We start from the raw sequence: 13,152 nt of genomic DNA, 5'->3' as shown, positions 1-13,152 counted from the left end.
CCAAGATGAGAACATGAAACTGACCCACATTTTCCGACATTTTGGCCACCGTATACTTTGAATGTTTGCCTTCATGTAATGAGTGTATGAGAGTGTTGTTGACGTGCTTTAAGAGCATCGTTGCGTGTCTCGAATGTATTACGTTCACATTGACATTTTATCCCTCCCGTTTCTTGTTTCTGCAACCAGTAATGCCAAATGAATTTACACAAAATATTGCGTTGTTTTGGGTCACAGTATTTTCATTTTATTCATCACAACGTCTCAGCATTGCTGCTTCTGCTTCACGAAAACCGATAAAATATCACCTTGTAGTTTTTTTTCGACCTAATATTCAGCAGCGTTGTATGCTGAACAGTTTTAAAGCTGTATGCATTACCACTTTGCTGATTGCTAAAATTAAGTCGAAAAGTGTAATCTTTAACATCCAATATTTGAACTGCTGCCCGCCCTTATTTGCACATTGCATCGGAACTCGCAAGAGCCATGTGCCGTTTTGACATGGCCTGGCTATGAAACAAGATGCTTTCCGAGCTCGGTGCATGGTGAAAACTTTAGTTCACCAACTAATCCGCTTCAGTGTTGAGGAAAATCCTGCACATCACAACGCTAGGAAAAGTCAACTTCTAATCCTTATGCCGACAAGGATAAATTTATTCCAAGATGCTTGATGCACTTTTTGGACCCACCAACCATATGAAGGACACGAAAATTAATGCGCTTAACGTGAGGGAACCAAAACAATGAATGTAGAGGAATGGTTCCAAATGTGATTTTATTTTTTATAGCCTGATACACAAAAGGTACATTTTCTACTTGAAATACACATAATTTATTTCTCATCCGAGTACTCCGTTGAAATGAATTACTTTTCTGATGCTGGAAGAAAACTACTCAACTTACCAAGCTGGATATCATCCATACTTATAAATTACTGCAAGTTAAAAAGGCTTAGTACATATTTTTATTCTTCTTGTTTATCTTTAGTGGCACAACAAGCGCTATACGGTCAAGGCCTGCCATGTTTAGATTTACTATGACTTACAACTTTCACGTAGCCAAACAACTGGTCTTGCGTTTGAGTTTATACTAGTTTAAATACAGGTTTCATACAAAAAGCGCAAATTCATTCAGCATTCAGTTTGTTATCAATAACTAGACACATAGATTTCGATTTGTGTTAGTTTATTTACGCATACGAATTTTCGCTTCAGTTACAATGTCCATTCGTTTAGCTGCTTTGGAGCAAAGCTCAAAATAGAAACATGATCTTGCTGGCGTGGTATTGCAGGACAGTGCAACACAAACAATAGTCAGCCTCAAAATCCAACAGCAAACCCATCCCAGCATTCGTTATTATTTCAACCAATGCGAAGCGTTCGTCTCCCTTTCAGCATAAGATCGTGCTCGTCCAGGGAATCTGGGCGGTCACAGAACAAAATCAGAAAGCTTAGCATTCGTTTCCCTTTCGAATTCGAAGCAGACCAATCGGTCCCACCTGTGAGATTGATAGTGCGTGCTTGTGTACTAGCCGTTCGAACACTTCACGTCTCGCCACTCAATACTCGAAAAACGATGATCTAATTCTGGCTGCATGCAGCTATACTCGTGGAAGCTAATCTGAGCATTGCTGAGCTTGGTTTTTTGCTCAAGTTTTAGTTCTTCATTTGGTTGCATTGCTGAAACTTCTACTCGTGCAACTGCGATACATGAGGAAACGATTGGAGACCACGTGTAATCTGTGCTACTAGCGATGTCTGAATGCCTGAAACGTCTGAAACTAATTCTAGTTTTTTGTTGTTTTGTTCCTCAGTTGATCTCAGAATCTCCTATAGCAGACGGTGATTTGCGTGTGTTATGTTAGAGCGCTACGACTCGCGACGGCAAATTTATTTTTATCACGCATCACACTCCGTAGAACTGAAAACAAGGAATTTATCACTCGAACTCATGTGGTCGTATACATGAAAGCATTGCACACTTGTAATTTCCGGTTCCATATTTCCATTCAATGCTCACATGTATTTAATGGACCGGCGAAAGTCTTGTTAAAGTAATGGTAATTATCACGGTTTTAAAATTCATCATTTGTTATACACTTAAACACACTGTAAAGGTCATATATAATATTTTTTAAACAATATAATATGCTTCCACCCACTCTCGGTCAATTACAAACTCGACTTTTTGCGTATGTTTAAGCACTAAACTACTGCATGGTTATCAAAGGCCGCGAATCCGAAAATTTTGTTAGCCATTGCAAAGTGCGTGCGCATTACGCAGCGATCGAGATGCTACTAAATCGCCTTTTCGCTCTCGGAAAACTCGACTCGTCTAAAAACGTGGATCGCGTTTCAGATCGTTGACCGGTTGCTTCGTTTTACTCTCTCTAATACTTTTCGTGCACTGATTCGATGCAATTTTCAAAGCTCATTCTAGACAATGTACCAAATGTTTGTTCTTTCGCATACACAATATTGCTTATTACGATACATAAAAATAGGTTTGATCTTTTTTGTCTTTCGAGTTATTTCATGCTGAATAATTGCTAATATTGAATCAAATATATCAAAAAGCTATCATACTTAATGATAAACCAAGTTTTATTTTATCATCAAGGTCTTTTAAGCCTTGATGTATAGCTTTTATACACTCATGAAACAACAATATTGAGTAAAATATCCATTATTTGAATCACACTTAGCATAAAATATGCGCATGGCATAAACATGATTAATAAAGATATCTATCCTCAAAAACACGATCACATATGCAAGTTAGTTTTAAATTTTTGTTTATTTTAAATTCATTTTTTTTCAAGTATATTTTAATCTGGGTATTTCACAGACCTTAAAATTCAATTTAAATTTATATCAGTCCTGTTTATTGATATCAATCTGCTGTATTAAGATTTGCAATAAATTGCAAATACATTTAAACTAAATTTTAGTATTATTTATTATCTTCTATTGTCTATTATTGTGGTCAATTTCTTTAATGATGTATACACGAACTTATTGTCCCTTCTCACATTTTTTCGTGCGTCATGCTCGACACAGGTTTGTCATCATATTAATTCTGATTACAACAATCATCAACTACAACACAATTCTCAACAATACATCAACCGAGTCAAGAACCAACGTTTGCTACCTCTCCTTTTTATTCATATAAAATTGAGTACAAATAATAATGTTATCACGTACTCATGCTTTCTAGACATTTCAAAACATATTACTGTTTTTACTGTTTCCTTTTTGAAATTTTGAAATATTTCAGATTTCTTGTACGCAACCAACAGGAATATAACAAAAAATAATTGATCGTAAAAAAATCTTATTGGTAAACTCTTACTTTTTTCAACGGTACTAATAGTTGTTTAATTATCATTCCTATTCGATGAATAAAAAATTCTCAAAATTACTAGTGTAGTCGAATTTTATTAAAATTTCTGATGTATGATTCTTCGAAGTCCATACAAGGATTACCAAAGTTTGAGCTCTCCATGCGAGGTCTTCTTGCATTTCTACCTGCAAGAAGGTTCATAGGTTCGAGATATAAAAATATTAAAAATTCTAACATTATCTCTTTTTACTTTTTTTCTTGATAGCTTACTTACTTATCTAGTACTTTTTTTAGTGTGATTCTAATGATATGAAAAGCCAACCGCCAAGTCTGGTGAGTCTAATTCTCCTGCATGAGAGTGTGGCTCCACACATGTGAAGCAAAAATAACCCTTGTGTGCATCTTCGTTTCGAGCATGAAAAAATGAGTTTGTTTAGTTCTGGACAAAGTGCATGTTCCAGAGACCTATTCGAGTACTGAAACTTGATGCATGTTTTGTAAGTCCTAGCTTTCATCGTAACAAGCAGCCTGAGCGGAGAAGTTGCCTCAAGCTGTAGTACGATCGCCAGCAGTTTAGCGCATATTTCAACATCAATACTGTTGTTGGTGCTAACATTTTACTCGAGATAGGTGAAGTTTTTGACAAAGGATTTAAAGATAAACGTATCATTTGTACCCTTGCGTCTTTTTGCATTTGTTAACAGGGCTATTTGTGATGCCAATTTCATTTTGGTTTTACTCCAATACGGGTTTATCTTCAACTCTTCAAATCCAAACCGCACACCATCAATGAGAAACAGTACGAAGCAACCTAATATTACTAAAATGGAATCTTATCGTTTCTAATCTATGATCAGAATGCCTATTTTTTCAAATCTATTAATGCTTATCTCCAACGCTGGTTATATACATATAAAGCCAGCATATTAAATCAAGTATACCAGTACACCCCCAAATGTCCGTCGTGATAACATGATGTTGCGCGCTGTTTTGTTGTGTTTTGCTTTCTTCTGTTCCGTGTGCCACGTTTATGCAAGAAGTAAGTTACACAAAGCACAGTCAAATTGCAAATGTTTCGCTAAACAATCTAATGCCTCTATTTCCACCCAAAACAGAACCGGTATTCTGCTACTACGCGGCTTGGTCAACTTATCGAGCCGGAAGGGGTCAGTTTGACGTAGAGCAGATAAACCCACACCTCTGCACGCACCTGTTGTATGCGTTCTTCGGGGTAGATGATTATGGAACAGTGACGGTATTGGATCCATGGCTGGACCTAGAAGATGGCGGAGGGCGAGGAAACATTCGCCGCTTCAATGAGCTGCGCAACGTGAATCTAAATCTGCGCACATTGGCCGCCATCGGAGGAGCTACAGTGGATCCAGAGTTGTTTTCACAAATTGCGGCCAGTCCCACGCTGAGACGCGATTTCTCTCACAATGCTCGTGCTTTCTGTCAAGCTCACGGCTTCGATGGCATTGATATCGGCTGGGAGTTCCCTGGGATGCACGAAGGAGACACCAGTAACGATAAGGCTAATTTTGTGCTGTTGTTGTCGGAGCTGGCAACCGAATTGCATGCCCATGGTTTGTTTCTGACTGCTGCACTTGCTGCGAGTGAAACGATTGCTGCAACCGCGTACGACATTCCTGGAGTGGTCCAGTATTTGGACTATGTCAATCTTATGGCTTACGATTACAACGGCGCGTGGAACAACTTTACCGGCCATAACGCTCCATTATACGCAGGGCCGTCTGATCAGAACGATTTCCAGCGAATGCTGAACGTTGATCACAGTGTGACTTACTGGCTAACGCAAGGAGCACCTCCTTCTAAGCTGATCCTAGGAATACCGGCCTATGGGCGTACGTTCGCCCTCTCGAATCCTGCCTCCAACGGGTTACGAGCTCCATCGGATGGCCCTGGAATATCCGGACCGTACACGGGTGAAGCTGGATTCCTTGCCTACCACGAAGCTTGTGGCCATTTTCAAGATGGTTCCAGTTGGGCGCGAGTATGGGAAGCTACTCAACGAGTGCCGTATGGATATTGGGATGATCAGTGGATAGGGTACGACGATGAAGAGAGCGTTCGGCAAAAATGCGAATACATCAACAGCCTAGATCTTGGTGGAGCCATGGTGTGGTCCATCGATATGGATGATTTTCATGGGTACTGTGGTAATAGCTTCAAACTACTCCAAACAATTTACAATTGTTTGTGATGAAACTCTGTTACTAATTCATTTCGTTGAAAAAAGTGCAAAACAACTATAAATCTGTATAAGCGTTTAACATACATATATAACAGTTAAATCATTTTAATATAAAGTTTGTAAAGCATATAGCCTTTTTTACATTATGTATCTACCTTCATCCACGAAGAGAACTCTCTTTTTATCCAATTCTTTGAGCGTGCAAACGCTAAATGAACGCATGGATAATCTAATAAACTGTCGTATTTTTACAAGCCATTGCTAAGCACATGTGCATTATGAACCGATCGGGATATAAATAAAAACTTCCATGTCAGCCAGGATCATCTCAAAAATATTTGTACGCACAGAGTTTAATTTATTGAGCTCATAGCTACTCAATTTCAAGCTTAGTCTACACATTATAGTTGATTTCATATTGATTATAATAAAACATAAACTTTCATCTTTTAATGTGGTAGAAACTAAAATTTGCTGTTTGATATTTTCTAAATTTAAAACAAACATTTCAACACATGGAACAATGCAGATTATCAAATATAGTTTAAATTCTTAAATTTAGATCCTTAGTATAGCTATTATTACGTGTGAATTTTGTTTATGTAATTAATCTACTGCACTATGTTGGTTTTGTGATCAATTTTAATGCCAGTCGCTATTATTAAAATCGACTTGAACTATCACAAAAATATTTTCTAATTGACACAGGGATGCAACGTGCAGGAAGATAATTTATCGACCATATTGGTAAAGGATCAGATATCGTTCGATCATAATAAAGAGAGCTAAATTTCAACGATGCAAACTGTGAAAAAAATTCTTTCATTTGTTGCTGGTAAAAATAAAAGCTCTCGCTTAGGAAAGCTTTCACAAATACGCATAGGAATGCGCAACTATACCATATCATGCATCTTTGTCTATGCAAAACCACATTATATTATGATCATAGAATAAAAGTAGATTATTACGATGTAACCAATCTTCTAAAACATTGTTTATGAGCTTAAAGTAAAAGTTACAATCGATTGAATAATTAATATTATTATTAGTTATTTAGGGATGGCCAGGCTAGGCCTCCCAACAGCCGCTGTGAGCCTTATCCTGGGCTGACTCGGTTACAAGTTACTCGGTTAGGTATGTATAATACCTCCCATCTTTATTGTCATCGAATTTTCATCCTTTATTTTGATATTTTACACTTTATTTACTATTTTTTTCACTTTGATATAACACTTATTGAATAAGATAAACGAATGCACCAAAAGAATTGTATAACATAAAAGTGTTATACACTCTAAAAAGGGTTAAAAATAACGTTAACCAATTCTGAATCATTTCAGCCTTGTTGTATGCAATACAACTACCGGATATATTTCACTCTGAAATAATTCATAGAGCATATACTTCTTTCAGCAAGTAATTCTATTTCAAATCAGAAAAGTTTTATGTTTAACACACATTGTACTGTCTTTTTTGGCATTAACTGATAACAATAATATAAAATTTAAACGAATCTAAAACAAATGAAAGTTTTAATTAGCAAGCTATCTTACTACGAAGATTTATTTGGTGACAAAGAGAATATCTTTATACAAATTAAAAGAAACCAGCTCCATGTAATTATTGCTTCCAGCTTCCAAAACAGATTGAGGTTTCATTACAACCACAAAAAAATAATTTTAGCACAGTATAATAGCAGTGTAAATTCTAAACTTGTTTAGATTATTGCCGTTAAAAATAATCAAATGCTTACACTATTCAACTAATTCTAATTAATCAACCATGCTGCGCAATGAGGACATCTTAATTGAAAATATATCAACCAAACGATTCTGTTTTCCTTTTCGGTTCCCTTCTCTGTCGATGTATGTCATTTGTGAAAGCTTTCAGGTAAATAACACACTTGTAACGGCAGGTGGTCGAGTTCAGCCGTGTTCCATCCCGTCGAATTGCGAAAGCAAAAAAACCTAATTTTCTTCGTCGCTCTTCTTCAAAAAGTTCCTATGGGAGTCAGCATCTATATTGATCGGGGTGCGGCAGCTGAAAATATCTCTCCTCCACTTAACGGCAGTAGTTTTCTGGATATCCTTACCTCTGCGACCCTGTGCGTTATTTATTTCGTAACCGACGATCCCTCTCGTTTCCCGGTCAAATAGAGTTAAAAGCGCCGTACCAAAACGCAACGTTTCCCAGTTCGCTCTCACTCACAAGCCACCTTGATGTCTGTTGAGGTTCGGATATGTTTTCGGCACATTAATCTAACTCACCTAGAAATATATACAAAATCAACGTAGGGTTAACCGCAATAATCTTCGACGCAAATTTTAAACGTACTGGCGTACTCAAAATACTAAATGATGAAGTCAATTATACTAACTAGAATATGCATGAAAGAAAAACATATTCAATTCTATCCCGATGCTGCAAAAATAAACAACGCAGATCACATGCTTACTTTACTTATGCGGCACTGCAAGCGCTTAGCAGTCATGGCCGGCTCCCGGAGGATCCAACTCGCAATGTGTCTCTAGAGACAGCCTAAAGCGACTTCACGGTATGGGTAATCAGGTACCTACTAACCAAGTATAGTTCGCAGCACAACAATAAATCTATCGTACAGTTAATAAAACTCATCATTTTAGTGAAAATTAGGAAAAATATTATATTGGTCAAATGTAAAAAAAAGTATAGTGGTCAAATGCTTGGTACGCGTTGACTACGTCAAAATGATCAATCTGAACTTCTCAAAATTTTTGAACTCACTAAAACCACAAAACACCCCAATGCATTCCGCGAAACTTATGGCAGCAATCGCAGATATATCTGCTGAGAGTTCCATGACAGTGCAGTTCTAGAATAAATTCTTTCTGATGCTGTTTAAAAAGATAGCTTAGCTGCTTTTCTATGATTTTGTAGAGTACCGAGTGAGAATTTGAAAATTGGTTAAATACTTGAATATTATCGTCGAATTTTCCTATGACATCAACGATGCACCGAACAATTTTACCAATCATAACGGCCATTATTGTAATACCAAACGTTGAATAAATTCGTTAAACGTTGAATAAATTTAAATTAACACTCTTGCCTAGATATCTTGCGGAAGACTGGATGTGATTTTCTTGGACAATCTGACAATTACCAAATATCAATGTTTACACGCTTTGAGAAAAAAATGTTTTTTGAATTAAACATACTAACACGTTCTTTTTAAATCTTTTGCGCTGATGAGAATAAATACTCACACTCATTTACCTGAATTTTAAATAAAATTTCGCATAATAAAATTATAAAATATAAAATTAGCACATAAGTCAGCTCAATAGCTTCAAGAAGCTCGTTTCAAACCAAATTGTAACGGCAAAGGGCACAAATTTATAGTAGTCTATATTTGAGCACACTTACTTTACTTTTCTCTGTACATATCTTATTTTTTTCCATCGTTTAATGACACGTGAGGGACTAGTACGAAAGGAATCAAAACACTGTAAACAAAAGAGATGTATACTACAACGTAAATGTAGCTTAACATACTTTTATTCCACCGTCAATGAAAGTTGTTGTATCAATCAAAAAGTATCGATGAAAAAAATTAAGCTATGTGCTAGCAATCTTGAAATAAGCAAAAAATAGGGACCCATGAACTCTACACCAAAAAAACAACTACTCTTGTTTTATATTTGTTTTCATAAGTTTTCGGGCTATTTATAGGTCGTGGTGCTCATGAAGGTATGCCACGCTTCTTTTATTTCGTGATGCAGCTGCGCCGGTACATGTTATTCCGCTTGGAGTAGTTCACAGTTGTCTTAACTCTAATGTACTGAAAATCTCTCGTCTTATCAATGTGTTCCTACTTGTAAGGCAAACTCTTCGTTTACTCGTTGTGAAAATCCAAATAATAGCAAGCATCTTACTATCGCTCGTATTTAGGGAACATTTAAATTCACTATACCGGAATTGTTGAACATGATATGATTTCAGTATCTGGTAAACGATGTTTCAGCAGCACAAGTTGGTTCATTTTAATGACATCGAGCATCCAGTTCTGGATCGTACAGCAGCTTTCATTTGCTGCACTGAATTTCTACACCTCGCGATGCATATGATGAACAGAAATTTTTCCGACCGAGCCGCGCATCTTTGAAGCATCCCACACACGAACTAAAATTAGCATTGGCATTTCGCGCATAGCCGCAATCGCTTACTACTCGGCTGCCCTGCCGTGGAGCAACATTATCGAACCCAACAATCTTCAAAATTTCGAACCACGAGCGCGAAATGATGGTTTGGTTTATCGTTTGATTTTTTTTGCTCATCCTCTTTTCGTCAACCGCTTCACGTTAATGGGCCATTTTTCGTCCACACGTTTCATTCAGTACGGTGACTCATGGAACCATCGTGTGTCTTAATTTATTTACGCCCATCATTTATCATTATGTAAGACACCGGGGATCAGTTTGTCGTTTGCTGTTCATGTTGATGTTCTTGCGAGCAATTGCAATATATCTTGGCGTTGGCAATATGCTTGCTTATCTATCTTGCTATCGAGTGCAAATGAATTATTGGTGAAATTTCCACCTCATTGCACTTTGTTGCTTAAAACTATTGAATCTCGAACATGTCTACCTCGAGTATGAATAACAATGTACTACACATTCATGCATGATAATGTTCGCCATTTATATTCGCAAAGCATAAAACATCTAACGTAATCAGTTAGTGGTTTTATTTTTTCATTAATTTATTTATTTTTTATAAATTTATAAAGCCACTGAGAGCTAACGAACCGACAGGAACCACTAAAATACCTTGGATTGTGAATTTATCACAGCAAAAGGTGTGCGTTCGTAAATACCAACCAATTTCGCAACGACCTGCATGCTGCCTGCCAAATATACACATTTCCCATACTCACATTAACGCACGATCGAGCATACATAGAAACGGGTATAGTCGCACACTCGCACAAAAGGGCGCTTCGACTGGTATGGAAAATTATAGAATATATTTAGAATCCCCAAGCAGGCATACCGGCGGGTGAGAAAGAACCATCTTATGTTCACCTCGTCTACACCTCGAAACCTGCCCATCGTTAGCTGGCCTGCATAGCACCGGTAGCATTTCTAATGGTCACCTCTGCATCCACCCGCAACAACCAATTCACAACTGCGAGCCACTCCATCTGGCCCCATTCGCAAGTCTTCGACATTCCTGGCCACTCTACACCAGTGCCAGATCTACCGGGAACGTGCGCCTGCGAGGATTGCTGGCAAAAATTGAGTAGGCTGGAAATTCCCCATCTCGCCCATAGCTGTTCCATTTTTCGACGAAGAAGCGGGTGGTGTGGTGACAACCTCTAGGTCTACCTTCAGGGCGGCTGCGAACGTTCCGTAGTCCGGACGGTGCGGTTTCTCGCGGGCCCATAACACACAAAGTGAAAAATAGCTAAAAATATAAAACCGAACGCCATACGCCGCTGCGTAAGCGGCGGATTTCGTTTGCCGTCTGATGACGAACCGATGGTGGTGATGGTGATGATGACGATGATGATAATGATGATCCTGTCCGCTCCTGCAGTCTCGCAATATGTGCGAAGCATGTGCGGGTCTTAGAAATTATCTTTTCCCTTGCGATGGTATTGTTTCTCGCGGAGGGTTTTCATGTCAACTGCACGGGAACAAGAGTCGTGTCCGCTCATAACCAACTGTACACGCTTGTAAATGCCATTTAATGGGCAATGTTTGCCACTCAAAGACAACCTTTTTTTTTATTTCTTAAACATACCCACCTAACACAATTGCCGAGAGAAGGAAAATTCAAAACACAAGCACAAACAAATCACGATCTGGACACGCGGCTATAAACGCTTCATCCCACAAAGCTTGTTATCCAGCACTTGGAGCACCTTTACGATATCACCATTCGGTGAAAAAGCAAAAATCGCCTACTAGATTCGAGTTCTAGACGAGTCAATAAGCCTCAACACGAACATTCCATTGGTATGGTTTGTTTTGGTGGGCATGGAAAACGCGACCGTGGCCAAAAATAAACATGCTTGCGGGCCAGTTCTTTGGAGTGTTTGTACGATTTTCACATCATAAATTTCGAGTTGAACTATTTTGCTGGTGGCATGACGGATCCACTCAGCAAGCATATCTTATTGGTAGGCCTTTTTTAAAAAAAACTATCAGCAATGTCCACTGCAAAAAACGAAAAAATTTCACAACATTTCCGCATTGTCGTAATGTGTGTATCAGGTGATGTGTTCTTGCTACAAGAGTGTCAGGAAAAATGCAACGAATATATAACGGTAAAATAAAAAAACTCATGCATATATTCTTGAAATCAATTCGTAATCCTTACTCAAAATAACTGTAATGAAGCTGTAAAATGTGTTAAAACGCCTCTAATGGCCATGTCATACAATTTGTTGTATCTTTGAGCTTTTATTTGCAGGATTTAATAAACCAACCCATTACCTATTGCACCGAAGCGTTAACAGCCCATGAGGTCGGGCTACAAACAAGTCCACACGAACAACACGCAGAACGCCGAAGAAAGCATCAACAGGAAAGCAACCCCATGATTCAATTCATCAATGGTTCAAACATTATTGTTGTCCCACTTACGGTGGCCCTGTCGGGCACTGTCATTTACATACGCGTAACATACATATGCACGCGCTCGGCACTAAAACCATTCGCCGCTCATGCACACAGTGCTGCTCCGTGGCAGCGAGGGAGAAAATTATCTCAACATGCATGAATCGCAATGCTGTGCCTTAGTCAGACGACCTGGCTTGTGGAGACGATCCTTCTTCCGCCATTTGCTAGCGAAGGGAGGGCACATATCGTACTTTCTAGAGAGGCCCAGGGCGCGAGAACACATCAACACACGCGCACGAGGTGGAAACCTCCTAGTGGACCATCAGGACCATCTCTCGGATACCGGGTCGGCGATAGGGCAGAAAGGTTAGGGGATGAAAATTCCTCCCATCGAATGACGCCATCCGGCTAGAGCGGGCGTGAATATGAACACCTAGATACGATGGGACACCGGCTGCCGGGAGGGAGCAGAAATATGAGTAAACCGTGAGTATTTATAAAACAATAAAACAATCCGTGGCCGTGCTAATTTTAACGCACCTGACTAACGCGAACGGAACACGGTTTGATGCATGCGCAACACAGACCGCGGTGTGCGCTGAGAGATCCGCGCGAGGATCCGTCCGATCGCTATGGAAATCTGTCTCCGACGCCATCGCAGTCGGTGGTTGTGTTCTGGCTGGCATTGCGTTTACCACTACGAGCGCAGCAGCGCAACACAGATATGCATCACACGCTCGCACACAACCAGACCAATCCGGCAGGAACGATCGTCTGCGCAATCGCGGGTGCGAATGGAAATGCGAAATGGGTTAAAACTAATACGCTTAGCGGCCAAAGAGACCGAGCCATTGTACATACACACACATACAACAACTGAAAGAGTGTGTGAGATGGAGGACGGCTCGGGAAAACCCGGCGGCCGGTTAGTAGATCGCCAAACCTGCTCCGGCATTTATGAAAACTACGGCACCTAGTGTGCTTCTG

The 13,152-nt window shown here is 39.1% G+C and overlaps 1 protein-coding gene across 1 annotated transcript; it reads left to right on the top strand.

Annotated features, from left to right (window-relative positions):
- Positions 1 to 3,831: 3,831 nt before the first annotated feature.
- On the top strand, positions 3,832 to 5,569 carry LOC128724192 (chitinase-3-like protein 1). The gene is given in 3 exon segments (XM_053817958.1): positions 3,832 to 3,885; positions 4,282 to 4,384; positions 4,461 to 5,569. Coding segments are annotated over 3 exon segments (1,266 nt in total).
- The last annotated feature ends 7,583 nt before the right edge of the window (positions 5,570 to 13,152 follow it).

Source organism: Anopheles nili, chromosome 3 (assembly GCF_943737925.1).
Source record: "Anopheles nili chromosome 3, idAnoNiliSN_F5_01, whole genome shotgun sequence".
Lineage (NCBI taxonomy): Eukaryota > Metazoa > Arthropoda > Insecta > Diptera > Culicidae > Anopheles > Anopheles nili.
The sequence above is the reverse complement of the archived record's forward strand: the minus strand, read 5'-3'. Positions and strand labels throughout refer to the sequence as shown.